Source organism: Lithobates pipiens, unplaced genomic scaffold, assembly GCF_037356315.1.
Source record: "Lithobates pipiens isolate NorthernLeopardFrog02 unplaced genomic scaffold, aLitPip1_a1.2 Scaffold_22, whole genome shotgun sequence".
In the NCBI taxonomy this organism is placed as follows: domain Eukaryota; kingdom Metazoa; phylum Chordata; class Amphibia; order Anura; family Ranidae; genus Lithobates; species Lithobates pipiens.
Window position 1 is genome coordinate 31185313 of NW_027507784.1, and position 14466 is coordinate 31199778.

At 43.8% G+C, this 14466-nt stretch overlaps 1 protein-coding gene across 1 annotated transcript in view; it reads right to left on the bottom strand.

The window, feature by feature from the left end:
• Positions 1-340: 340 nt before the first annotated feature.
• The window catches only part of LOC143925641 (uncharacterized), a 66394-nt gene continuing 52268 nt past the window's right edge, over positions 341-14466 (bottom strand). Inside the window, exon 4 of the mRNA XM_077450107.1 lies at positions 341-1736. Coding sequence (XP_077306233.1) covers positions 1685-1736 — 52 coding nt within the window. The 3' untranslated portion in view covers positions 341-1684. The remainder of the gene's footprint in view (positions 1737-14466) is intronic.

A 14466-nucleotide genomic window follows, 5' to 3' on the forward strand; every position in this document is an offset into this window, starting at 1 on the left:
ATGTTATACTGTACTAATGGACGCCAATCAGTGCCAAACAATAATGCATGCCAATCAGTGATGCCCTGGGCACTGATTGGCATCCATTATGGGCATTGATTGGCATCCATTGTGGGCACTGACTAGCATCCCTGGTGGTCTAGGGAGGGTTACCTTGTGCTGGGCATCCCTGGTGGTCTGGTGGTGTCCCTGGTGGTCCAGTGTGGGAATCCTCGGGGGGGCTGCACTGATAATCGATCAGCACAGACCCCCCCTTTCAGAGGAGCAGCCGGTCGGCTCTCCTCTACTCGCGCCTGACAGACGCGAGTGAGGAAAAGCCGATCACGGGCTTTTCCTATTTACACTGTGATCAGCCGTGATTAGACACGGCTGATCAGGTGGTAAAGAGTCTCCGTCAGAGACTCTTTACCGAGATCGTAGTTGCAGTGTGTCAGACTGACACCCCGCAACAACGATCACCGCGATGCGCGCCCCGGGGGTGCGCAGCGGCTCAAAATCATGATCACATCATATGACGTCCGGTCAGGATTTTGAAACCACTATGCCGCCGTGCATCTGCTATAGGGCGGGCGCCAAGTGGTTAAATAATCTATGTTGTTTAATTTCCTGAGGGGGGACACACGACGTACTATCTAGATCAGGATCAATAACAAAATTTAGATCTCCTACTAAGATCACTTGGCCCTGCTTAAAATCCGCTAGAGCATTCAAAATCCCATTTCAGTATTTTTTTGGACCCATATTAGGACAATAGACTTTAGCTAGTGTGTATCTGTTCCTTTGATGGAACAGATTTCTGATAAAGAAATACATTCTGTAGAAATACTTCATGTTTTTTTTTTCAGTTTTTTTTTTTTTTTTTTTTTTTTATAGCATTAGCAGATTATACAGAATCTAAGAGTATAAATGATGACAATCCCTGTTTTCAGATGGAGATCACAGACTTATAACCAGAAAAAAATAAAAATGAAAAATGACTGCGCTGTCAAAAAATGAATTAAGTGAAAAATCTGTGATTAAAGTGAAATTGAAATGCGTATGGAAAAGCAGCTGTGTACCTGTGAATGATAAACTTCTGGGAAGACGCTGTGACCTTTGCTGCATATTTAAAGAGCCGGGCTGGATATTAAGCCAGGAGTGAATGTGATCTCCTGTAATAGGAGATCAACAGGCATCGGTAAGCGGCAGTGTGTGGAGGTGGAAGGCACATCTTTTCTCATCACTATTCTTGGGTGTATTGCTTTCTGTTTTCACATTGGAGATCTACCAACAATTGAATGGACTGTGTATAGTGTGCTGATGATTGTTCAATTTTTTTTTCATGGAATTCACTTGATAATGGTTGAATAAGATTAATTCATATTGCACAGATTCACTCTTTATGGAAAATGTTATGCAACTTGATATTGGAAGTCACAGACTTGTATGTCCATGTTCCCAACACATGCTAAAACCAAGATAGGAAGTAAATTGATTCATTAATTTGGGTTTTGTGGGAAGGAACCGGAACCTGGACAAATTATAGGAAGAACATACAAACTCAAGCAAAAGTCTCACTACATAAATTTAAACCCAGAGCTACAAAGCAAATTTTCTATCCATGTAAATCAGATTCCACCCATGTTTCCCGAAGTTCTTATGGCATGGCAAGGGAATGATGATGGTCTGTGATGGTTTGGAGCTTTCACGGGATGTTGGCATCAATGTTCTCCAATGTCTTGGCATCCAGATAAGCTCTGTTAAAAAAAAGGGTATAAAATAACAATTCTAGAAACCAACCATGATTTAATTGATTTTGGTGATAAATCTGAATCGAATCTCCTACAGTATATTCAAATTCATGGGTTAATTTTTTGGTGCATATCAAGTGGGAGGACATTGCCCCCCCCCCCCCATAATGCCTTGCCCACTCCTTCACTGTGACCTATAGACCCACAACAGACAATAATGGGAGGCACTGCATAAAACAGCTTCTTAAAGGCAGGCTAAGAGAAGAGAAAAGAGTTCTGTGTATAAACCTTTGTTGGACTAATTTCACAAGCATTATTCTAGCCCTTAAAATTCTGGCCCCATTTTGCCTAATATGTTGATTTCCCATGATCTTCACCTACATCAGTGGTTCTCAACCTGGGGGTCGGGACCCCCTTGGGGGTCAAATGACGATTTGCAAGGGGTCACAGAATCTTAAGCTGTTCCTGAAAGCCAGCACCGCTATCCCAGCCTTTTCGCAGCCACCCAGAAGGGCTGTCCCTGGAGCCCGCGGCCGCCCATTCAGCCTTTTTGCCGCTGCCCATTCAGTTCCTGGCATGGGTGGGGGGCAGAGACTAGAGGTTAGCTGACTCGTGAGGAATGTGAAGTGGGACAGGCTGGAGGAGACCCTATCTCTCGATTTTGGCATAGGTGTCACTGCTGCGAGACACCATGAAGTCGAAGACACAGTGAGTAACACTACCTGTGATTAGAGTTACTATTAAAATTCCCCACTACAGTTCTCAGATAAGCAGATGACCTTGATCAAGAGCACCTAAGATGGCTGATCCCAACTCCCCACCAGCACTGCCACTCATCCCAACTCCCTGCTACCCCCCCCCCCCACAAAGGAGTAAGAGAAGGAATAAAAATAGAGAATACATGGAGGGGAGAGGAAAAGAGGGGGAGGAACAAAGAAAAAGGGAGAGAAAGAATAAGAGAAAGAACAAGAAATATGGCTAGAGAGAGGGATGAGATAAAAAACAAGAAAATAGGATAGAGAGAGATAAAAGGGAAAGAAAGGAAAACAAAGAGAGTGGCACATCCTAAAATGTATTATAAGGGGTTTTAATACTGTACGAGTTAAAAGGGACTCAGGGAGTGCTAAATGTCCGTGGGTTAGGGGCGCAAATGACGTGTCTGGTGCTGACAACCCATGCTACGGTCCTCAATTATTGTGTTTCCTCTGGCCAGGTAGGAACGCACAGGGACTGTGGGCACTACATTCTCTCAGGTGCTACCTGAGAGAGGTTACCTTTTAACTTTTTTAGCAGCAAGGGTCCTCCAGGCAGTGTCCCAGGTGAGGGAGCCTGTTCCTGGCTCCTCTCTCCCCCTTCAGTGTTCGAGGAGAGCCAGTACCGACTGACAAGCTGCAGCCCCTCATGTCTTGTGCATGGCGGCGGCCATCTTTTTGGTGTCAAGCAGCATCGGGGCATGCCATTGATATAATTTCCGGGCAGGGCGGAGTTTTCACCTGGGCGTGCAGCATCAGTTCCATCCGCTGGATGCAGGGGGAGAGGGGAGGACCTAGTCAGTGCCTATGTCTGGTCCTGGGCTGGTGCAGTTGCTTTCCCGGATCCCAGGAACAGGAGACATAGCCACGCTGCAGGCTTTGCAATGGATGAGAGAAGAAACGGCTGCAGCACCCAGTGATTTTTGGCTTCTATGAAGGCTGAGTGTAGTGCAACTTTACAGTCTTTTAGAGATTTGTTGAGGTCTTCCTCCCAGTGTGCTTTGGATCCCACAGCCACACCACAGTCATCAGTTTCCTTTGATGCAGGGGCAGGGATTCCCTCAACACAGGTTGATGCCTTTCCGTCACAATCTGAAGGGGATTCAGAAGATGATGGGGAAGAGATTATAGATGCCTCAGCATCAAAATATAAATTGTCACTAGAAGAAGTAGACAGTCTTCTCAAAGCAATTCAAGTCACCTTAGATATTTGGGGGAGGAAAGGGATCTCTCACTTCATGATAAAATGTACCTGGGGCTTAGCGGGCCATAAGGTAAAATGTTTTCCTGTCCATTCAGCTATCTCTGACATGGAAAAGGAATACTAGGATCCAAAAAGAAAAATTTTTTTTCAAAATCTCTCAAAAGACGTTCCCATTTGAGGAAGATTCCAGTTCAGTTTGGAACAAAATGCCTAAGTTGGATGCTCTCTTCTCCCAATTCTCAAAAACCACAGACTTTGCGTTTGAGGACATGGAAAGTCTAAAAAGGAAGCAATGAATAAGAGGATGGATTTGTTGCTGAAGAGAATTTGAAGCCGGCTAAGGCTGTCACATGCATGCTAAGAAATCTAGGACACTGGTTAAGCCAGCTTAAAGCACATATTAGTGCAGGGACCCTGAAAGAAGAAACTTTATATTCTTTCCCTACAATCGCAAGAGCAGTTGGATATATAGCGAATGCATCCGCAGAATCCATACACATGACAGCACGCTCAGCGGCCTTGTCTAATTCAGCAAGAAGGGCCTCATGGCATAAGACCTGGTAGGGAGACTCAGCCTCCAAGGTTAGACTATGTGGAATCCCATTTTCAGGAGACCTCCTCTTTGGGCCAGATTTAGAATCCATCCTAAACCACACAGCATAAAAGAAAAAGTATTTTCCTGTTAAAAAGAGGAAACAAATGCCAAAGCGTTTTATTTGTCCCCAGAGAAATTTGCATCAAGAAGACAAGTCTCAGGGGCAAAGGAAAATCTGGGGGTCGCAGAAAGCGAGAGAAACGGGAGGAGTCCTTTTTCATACTCCTACACAGCCCGAGAAGTCTCAATTACTTGTCGCTTCCAGTGGGGGGAAGACTACAGGCTTTCCTTCCACAGTGGGAGAAAATAACACGCTGGTCCATCCGGAATCCACCAAGAAGGTATTTTGTGATGGATATTCCAAAAAATCCGGTAAAAGGTCTTCATGGCATCCAGGAATTTCCACCATCCAGGAAATTCTGCTTAATCCTCAACCTGAAGCCCTTAAACAATCCGATACTATACAAAAAGTTCCAGATGGACTTGATCTTTTCGGTCAGAAATCTGCTGTTTGCAGACTGTTGCATGTCATTGACGCTTATCTCCTCATCCCAATCAGAGAGCACTCTCAAAAAGTTTTTGAGACTGGCCTTGAGATCAGGGCAACAGTTCCAGCACCTGCAGTTCAGGGCTTTGCCTTTTGGCCTGTCATCCTCCTCCCCCGCCTATTCAGGTGATGAAGGAGGCCGTAGCTCCCTTAAGGCTCAGAGGCGTCATGGTAATTCCATATCTAGATCTTTTGTTTCTGGCAAGCTCCGAGAACCAGTTGAGAAAGGACCTACAGGTGGCCCGCAACCATCTGCAGAGCTTGGGCTGGGTCATAAATGTGCAAAAATACAATCTGACCCTGTCCAAAAAAGGCCTATTTCTGGGGTTTTGCATTTGTTTGGCGCAACAGAAGATTTTCTTGCCAGAACAGAAAAGGCATAAGATTTGGACAGCCCTGACTCTACTGCAGAGCAATCAGCAGGTGTCAGCAAGATTCCTAATGTCAGCTCTTGACTTGCAAACGGCCTCCATGCCAGTGGTCCAGTGGGCAAGAATACACTTTGGGCCCCTGCAACAATTCATCCTGAGAGTGTGAAGTATGGACTTGGCCTCACTGGACATCACGGTGACAGTGCCCACCAGGGTAAAAAGATCCCTTTGGTGGTGGAGGAAGCAAGAGATACACTCAAGCGGCCTGGCTTAGTCTTTTCCAGTAGGAAGGACCCTCACCACAGATGCTAGCTCCTGGGGCTGGGGAGCACATCTGGGGAGCCATCTGACGCAGGGACAGTGGTCAAGGCTACAATCTGAAAATTATTTAGACTGGAGAGAACTAAAAGCTATCACTCTAACAGTTTTAGCCTTCTCTCGAAGCTCCTGGGTCATCATGTTTAATTCTGCACAGACAATGTCAAAGCTGTAGCCTATATAAACAGGCAAGGCGGCACATAAAGCGTGAGTCTTCAAAATCTGGCGCAGGAAATTCTGAGTTGGGCAGAAGTCAATTCGGCATCCTTGTCAGCAGTTCATCTCAAGTGTTTGCTGATCTGGTAGCTGATTTCCTAAGAAGGCACCAAGTGAGATAGGGCGAATGGTTCTTAAATCAAGATGTCTTTCGTGACTTAGTCCAAGTTTGGGGTCAGCCGCAAGTAGACCTGTTTGTGAACCAGCAGAATGCCAAAACCTGACCTTTTTTTTTTTTTCCCTGAACAGAGAAGACGGAGCGGTTGGGACAGATGCTCTCACTCAAAAATGGGACTTCCATCTGCGTTATGCCTTTTCCACCTTTCCAGCTAATTTTGCAGGTCCTGAAGAAGATTTCAAACAGAGTGGCAGTCATATTCATGTCTCCTTTCTGGCCGAAAAGGCAGTGGTTTTCATGTATCCTCCGTTTGGTGGTCAAGACGTATTGGACACTACCAATCAGGAAGGACCTGCTGTTACAAGGTTCCCTGTGTTATCCACATGTGGAAAACGTATCCCTCACTGTGTGGTTTCTGAAAGGCAACTGCTAGAAGAAAAGTTTCTCCCAACGCTTAGTAGACACTCTACTGTCAAGTCATAAGGAGGTTACGAGGGCTATATAAAGGAAAAGTTTGAAAAAGTACAACTCTTGGTGCCTGTCCAATTCAAGGCCTTAGGAAGATCCTATCTCAGTTCTGGAATCTTTTCAACAAGGAGCAAACAAGAAACTAGGGATCAGCACACATACAGTCCAGGTAGCAGCTTTGGGAGTCTTTCTGGAATGCTCTGTTGCTTCGGAACCCTTAATCATATACACTATACATTATACAGTTGCCCAAAAAAATATGTGAACCCTTTTGGAATGATATGGATTTCTGTACAAATTGGTCATAAAATGTGATCTGTTCTTCATCTAAGTCACAACTAAGGATGAGCCAAACACCCCCCGGTTTGGTTCGCACCAGAACCTGCGAACAGACCTAAACTTTGTGTGAACTTTAGAACCCTATTAAAGTCTATGGGACTCAAACATTCAAAATCTAAAGTGCTAATTTGAAAGTCTAATATGCAAGTTACTGTCCTAAAAAGTGTTTGGAGACATGGGTCCTGCCCCAGGGGACATGGATCAATGCAAAAAAAGTTTTAAAAACTGACGTTTTTTCAGGAGCAGTTATTTTAACTTTCAGACCGGACCATTTTGCTGGTCAAAGACTAGACCACTTTTTGCGATTCGGCACTGCGTCGCTTTAACTGACAATTGCGCAGTCGTGCGACGTGGCTCCCAAACAAAATTGATGTCCTTTTTTTCCCACAAATAGAGCTTTCTTTTGGTGGTATTTGATCACCCCTGCGGTTTTTATTTTTTGCGCTATAAACAAAAATAGAGCGTCAATTTTGAAAAAACGCATTCTTTTTTACTTTTTGTTATAATAAATATCCCCCAAAAATATATAAAAAAACACTTTTTCCCTCAGTTTAGGCCGATAATTATTCTTCTACATATTTTTGGTAAAAAAATCGCAATAAGCGATTATTGATTGGTTTGCGCAAAAGTTATAGCATTTACAAAATAGGGATAGTTTTATAGCATTTTTATTAATTTTTTATTATTTTTTTTTTTTACTAGTAATGGCAGCGATCAGCGATTTTTATTGTGACTGCGACATTGTGGGGGACCCATCGGACATTTTTGACACATTTTTGGGACCATTGTCATTTATACAGTAATCACTGCTATATAAATGCAGTGATTCCTGTGTAAATGACACTGGCAGTGAAAGGGTTAACCAGTGGGTGGCAGTGTAGGGGTTAAGTGTTCCTAGGGGTGTGTTACTAACTGTGGGGGGGTTGGGCTTTCATTTAGTGAACACTGATCTCTGCTCCAATCACATGGAGCAGAGATCAGCGTCACTAGTTGCTAGGCAGAATGGAGAAATGCTGTTTACACAGCATTTCCTCCATTCAGCCGTCCCGTGAGATGATCGCAAGGATGCCCGCGGCGATCGAGTCCGCGGGTCTCGTGACCGGACTCACGGGGGTCCCGACCAGCGCGGGAGCGCACCGCCGGCGGCGCGCTCCCGATGGCAGGGCGGCATTGAAGATTGGAGGTACATGTACGCCAATATGCCTGCCCGTGCCATTCTGTCGACGTACATCGTCGTGCGCTGGTTGGGAAGTGGTTAATAATGATTAAAGTGAAACAGTAAAAGTGTAATATTCCTTTAAATTTCATACCTGGGGGGTGTCTATAGTATGCCTGTGAAGGGGCCCATGTTTCCCGTGCTTAGAACTGTCCCTGCACAAAGTGTAATTTCTGCAGGAAAAAAAGTAATTTAAAATCACTCGTGGCTCTAATGAATTGTCGGCTCCCGTAATACAGAGAACACTTATTGAAAGTCATTTATAAAAAATAAAAAAAAAGCGTGGGGTTCGCCCAAATTAAATTACCAGACCCTTCAGGTCTGGTATGGATATTAAGGGGAACCCCGCGTCAAATAAAAAAAAATGACATGGGGCTCCCCCTAAAAATCCATGCCAGACTCTTTTTCCGAGCACGCAACCTGGCAGGCCGCAGGAAAAGAGAGGGGGACGAGAGAGCGCCCCCCCCCCCCGAACCGTACCAGGCCACATGCCCTCAACATTGGGATGATGCTTTGGGGTCCCTCCCAAAGCACCATGTCCCCATGTTGATGAGGACAAGGGTCTCATCCCCACAACCCTGGCCGGTGGTTGTGGGGGTCTGCGGGTGGGGGGCTTATCAGATTCTGGAAGCCCCCTTTAACAAGGGGACCCCCAGATCCCGGCCCCCCCATTTGAAATGGTAAGGGAGTACAAAAGTACCCCTACCATTTCACAAAGAAAGTGTAAAAAATTGTTAAATAAGACAAACACACTTTTGAAAAAGTCCTTTATTAAAAATAAAAAATATAGCAGTGGTAATCTACTCTTGCTATCCAGCGGCGGATGATCATCTCTCCAGGGTCCAGCGATGGCTGATCTGATCCAGCAACGGGTGATCTCTCCCTCCAGTCCAGCGCAGAGCAGTCCATCCATCCTTCCTCTGACTCCACTGGCAGAGACACTGCGGGATCCCGGCAGCCTGACATTTCTTATATGAGGAGGGTGGGGCCCCCGTCACCTGACCCCGCCCCCTCTGATGCTAGTGGGGAAGCCTGGCTTCCCCAATGACGTGTGGGTGACCCCACCCCCCCCTGATGCAACAGAAACCTGCGTCACATCAGAGGGGGTGGGGTCACCCATATGTCATTGGGGAAGCCAGGCTTCCCCACTAGCGTCAGAGGGGGCGGGGTCAGGTGACGGTGGCCCCATCCTCCTCATATAAGAAATGTCAGGCTGCCAGGATCCCGCAGTGTTTCCGCTAGTGGAGTCAGAGGAAGGATGGATGGACTACGATGTGCTGGAGTGGAGGGAGAGATCGCCTGTCGCTGGATCAGATCAGCCATCGCTGGACCCCGGAGAGATGATCATCCATCGCTGGATAGCAAGAGTGGATTACCACCGCTGGGATCTTTTTAAATTTTTTTTATTCTTAATAAAGGACTTTTTCAAAAGTGTGTTTGTCTTATTTAACTATTTTTTACACTTTCTTTGTGAAATGGTAGGGGTACTTTTGTACCCCCTTACCATTTCAAATGGGGGGAGACAGGATCTGGGGGTCCCCTTGTTAAAGGGGACTTCCAGATTCTGATAAGCCCCCGCCCGCAGACCCCCACAACCACCGGCCAGGGTTGTGGGGATGAGGCCCTTGCTCTCATCAACATGGGGACATGGTGCTTTGGAGGGGACCCCAAAGCATCCTCCCAATGTTGAGGGCATGTGGCCTGGTATGGTTTGGGGGGGCGCTCTCTCATCCCCCCTCTTTTCCTGTGGCCTGCCAGGTTGCATGCTCAAACAAAGCGTCTGGTATGGATTTTTAGGGGGAACCCCACGTCATTTTATTTTTATTTGATGAGGGGTTAATATCCATACCAGACCTGAAGGGCCTGGTAATTGAATTTGGGGGAACCCCACGTTTTTATTTTTTTATCAATGACTTTCAATAAGTGTTCTTTGTATTACGGGAACCGACAATTCATTATTGCCGCGAGTGATTTTAAATGACTTCTTTCCTGCAGAAATTACACTTTGTGCAGGGACAGTTCTAAGCACAGGAAACATGCGCCCCATTCACAGGCATACTATAGACACCCCCCCAGGTATGAAATTTAAAGAATTATTACACTTTTATTGTTTCACTTTAATCATTATTAAAATCACTGCTCCTGAAAAAACAGCAGTTTTTAAATCTTTTTTTTGCATTGATCCATGTCCCCTGGGGCAGGACCCAGGTCCCCAAACACTTTTTAGGACAGTAACTTGCATGTTAGCCTTTAAAATTAGCACTTTAGATTTCTCCCATAGACTTGTATAGGGTGTTCTGCGGCTTTTCGAATTTGCCGCAAACAACCCAAATTGTTCCGTGTTCGCTGAACAGGCAATGTTCGAGTCGAACAGGAGTTTGACTCGAACTCGAAGCTCATCCCTAGTCACAACAATAGACAATCACAGTCTGTTTAAACTAATAACACACAAATAATTAAAAGTTACCATGTTTTTATTGAACACGCCATGTAAACATTCACAGTGCAGGTGGAAAAAGGATGTGAACCCTTGGATTTAATAACTGGTTGAACCTCCTTTGGCAGTAATAACTTCAACCAAACGTTTCCTGTAGTTGCAGATCAGACGTGCACAACGGTCAGGAGTAATTCTTGACCGTTCCTCTTTACAGACCTGTTTCAGTTTTGCAAAATTCTTGGGATGTCTGGTGTGAATCACATTCTTGAGGTCATTCCACAGCATCTCAATCGGGTTGAGGTCAGGACTCTGACTGGGCTCCAGAAGGCGTATTTTCTTCTGTTTAAGCCCTTCTGTTGTTGATTTACTTCTATGCTTTGGGTCGTTGTCCTGTTGCAACACATATCTTCTGTTGAGCTTCAGCTGGTGGACAGATGGCCTTAATTTCTTTTGCAAAAAGTCTTGATAAACTTGAATTTATTTTTCCTTCAATGAGAGCAATCCATCCAGGCCCTGACGCAGCAAAGCAGCCCCAAACCATGATGCCTCCACCACCATACTTCGCATTTGGGATGAGCTTTTGATGTTGGTCTGCTGTGCCTCTTTTTCTCCACACATAGTGTTGTGTGTTTCTTCCAAACAACTCAACTTTGGTTTCTTCTGTCCACAGAATATTTTGCCAGTACTGCTTTGGAACATCCAGGTGCTCTTGTGCAAACTGTAAATGTGCAGCAATGTTTTTTTTAGACAGCAGTGGCTTCCTCTGTGGTATCCTCCCATGAATTCCATTCTTGTTTAGTATTGTACGTATCGTTTATTAGCTAACAGGGATGTTAGCATATGCCAGAGACTTCGACTTCGACTTCGTTAGCTGACACTCTAGGATTCTTCTTCACCTCATTGAGCAGTCTGCCCTAGGCTTGTGCAATTAGTTTCGTAACGAATCAAAATTCGGCCGAATTTTGCATCTTTCGGACATACGGATGCATCCGAATAAAAAAATAACGAATTACAACGAATACAAAAGAAATTATAGCGGATATAACAAATGAATTCGACATGATTTCGGTAATTCTTTAAAGAGCTAATGAAACAAAAGGTCAGCTCAAAGTAAATCTTATAGTCCAATCAGCTGATTAATTTTGTGCCGGAGGATGGATTACTGGCAAAGTGCACTCCTGAGAACTGAGTGAGAAGGGTGTTGTATTGTATTTGAGCCGAGGAGAAGAGACATTGTGTGTGTTAAAAGATTCAATAAACAAACGACTTTCCAAACTACGAATCATTATCACGAATGTCTATACATACATAAATATCGAATTTCAGTGAATATGAACGAAATTATAGCGCATATAACAAATGAATACGACATGATTCGAGATTCAGTATAACGAATATCGTCACTCTACGAATAATAACGCATTATCCGTAAAATGTATTAACGTAACATAACGAATAAAACAGAACGAAATGATTTATTTTACGTATGACAACAAACCGAAACTAAACTAAATTTTCCGTTGTGCACAAGTCTAGTCTGCACTGTGCTCTTGCAGTCATCTTTACAGGATGCCCACTCCTAGTGAGAGTAGCACCAGTGCTGAACTTTCTTCATTTATAGACAATTTGTCTTACTGTGGACTGATGAACAGCAAGGCTTTTCGAGATACTTTTATAACCCTTTCCAGCTTAATGCAAGTCAACAATTCTTAATCGTAGGTCTTCGGAGAGCTCTTTTGTGCGAGGCATCATTCACATCAGGCAATGCTTCTTGTGAAAAGCAAACCCAGAACTGGTGTGTGTTTTTTTTATAGGGCAGGGCAGCTGTAACCAACACCTCCAATCTCATGTCATTGATTGGACTCCAGTTGGCTGACACCTCACTCCAATTAGCTCTTGGAGATCTCATTAGTCTAGGGGTTCACATACTTTTTCCACCTGCACTGTGAATGTTTACATGGTGTGTTCAATAAAAACATGGTAACATCTAATTTTTTGTGTGTTATTAGTTTAAGCAGACTGTGATTGTCTATTGTTGTGACTTAGATGAAGATCAGATCATATTTTATGAATTTGTACAGAAATCCATATCATTCCAAAAGGGTTCACATACTTTTTTTTGCAAATGTATATTTTTTTAAGGCTTTGTCCCATTCTAGACCAGTTAAAGGTAGAACTTTTCCCCAATGGGATCTCTCAGTAGTCCTACAAGCTCTAACCAAGTCTCCTTTTTGAACCTCTGGACACTGCAACCTTAAAGTACAGTATGTTACTTTAAAGACAGTTCTACTAATTGCAGTCTCTTTCGTACGCAGGGTTAATGATCTATATCGTTTTTCAGTGAGAGAGCCATTCTTAATGATTTATCCAGACAGGATTTTGCTGAAAAGTGACCTGGCCTTCCTCCCAAAGGTAGAGTCAGTGCATCATCATTCTCAAGATATTGTTTTGCCAACGTTTTGTCTGGACCCATTAGGGGAAAAGGAAAGCCGTTTTCATTCTTTGAATCGTTTTATGCTATTTAGAATTAACTAAACTACTCAGGATTTCTGAATATTTTTTCCTTTTGTTTGCTGGAACCAAAAAAGGGCAGGAAACCACTAAAGGATCCATTGTCAGATGGCTAAGAATTGCAATTGAATCAGCTTATTTACTTTTGGATCTCAATCCACCATTGGGTGTTCATGCTCAATCTAAAAGAGCTCTAGCAGCCACATGGGCAGAGAAAGCCTATGCTACCCGGAACAAATTTGTAAAGCAGTGACGTGGTCAAGCAGGTCCACTTTTGTGTGCCATTACAGACTGGATTCATTCTTAGCTGGGAAGCAGGCCTTCGACAGGAAGGCTTTGCAAGCAGTGGTCTTGCCCTGAGGGGGTAAATTCTCATTGATCCTCTCATGTAATAATTGCCCACCCTGATATTGTTTATGCTGTTGTGCTTATGTTTTTCAGATGGGCCGGAGGTACTTTTCGACAACTGAGGACTGTGAGGAGAGGTCTCCAATTTAAAGTCTATGCTCGGTGTGTGTGTTCCTGCATGAGGAGGAGGAGCTAGGTTCTCTCATATGCTGGCCTGAAAGATTAATCAAAAATAAGTTACCGGTAAGCCTAACATGAATTTTCTGTACTGACCCCTCAAACAGCGCCGTCACTACACTTCCATCCCCTCCTGTATATCTACTATTCCTGTACTGACCCCTCAAACAGCGCCATCACTACACCTCCATCCCGTCCCGTATATCTACTATTCCTGTACTGACCCCTCACACAGCGCCGTCACTAGACATGTGCATTTTGTTTAGTTCCGAATCGAAACTCGGACGAATTTTTATTATTCGGACATTCGGATGCATCCAAATTACCGAATTACAATGCTAACGAATTCAAACGAAATTCGAATCAAATTCTAAAAATGACATTTTGCGACCCAACTTTAGTGCCATGTATCTCGGGCCACTTATAGCTAGGAACCCCAAATGGTATGCAAACACAGTCGAACTAGCACTACAACATATCCAAATTTGGGGTTTCTAGCTCCAAGAGACCCCGAGTTACGGGGCCCAAAAGTCGAGTCGCAAAATGTCATTCTCTGCTTCAAAAAAGTGCTTGACATTTTGCGACCCGAATTTTGGGCCCCATAACTCGGGGTCACTTGGAGCTAGAAACCCCAAATTTGGATATGTTGTAGTGCTAGTTTTGTATTTGCATACCAAATGTGGGGTTCCTAGCTATAAGTGGCCCCAAATTCGGGTCGCAAAATGTAATTCTCTTCTGCAGAAAAGTAATAGAAATGAAATAAGATGTGTTTTTTTGCACTGGTACACTGCAAGTATGAGAAGTTGATGTGACAGATGTATATAAGTAACTAACCATCTTCCAAAATTTCTAATTCAAATAGAAAAGATTAGAAAAAAATATAATTTAATAGAATAAAATAGAAAGAATATACAACCATCTTATGAATATGAATATATTGAATATGAATTATAAATAGAATAAATTTGAATTTAGTAATCTGCAAAAAAAGAAAAATTAAATTGATTCTAACAGTCTGCAGGAGATCTGCAAAAAAAGAAGTGAAATGGCTGTTAAGAGTCTACATGAGATCTGCTAAAAATGAAATAGATGCTAATAGTCTGCAGGAGATCTGGTGAA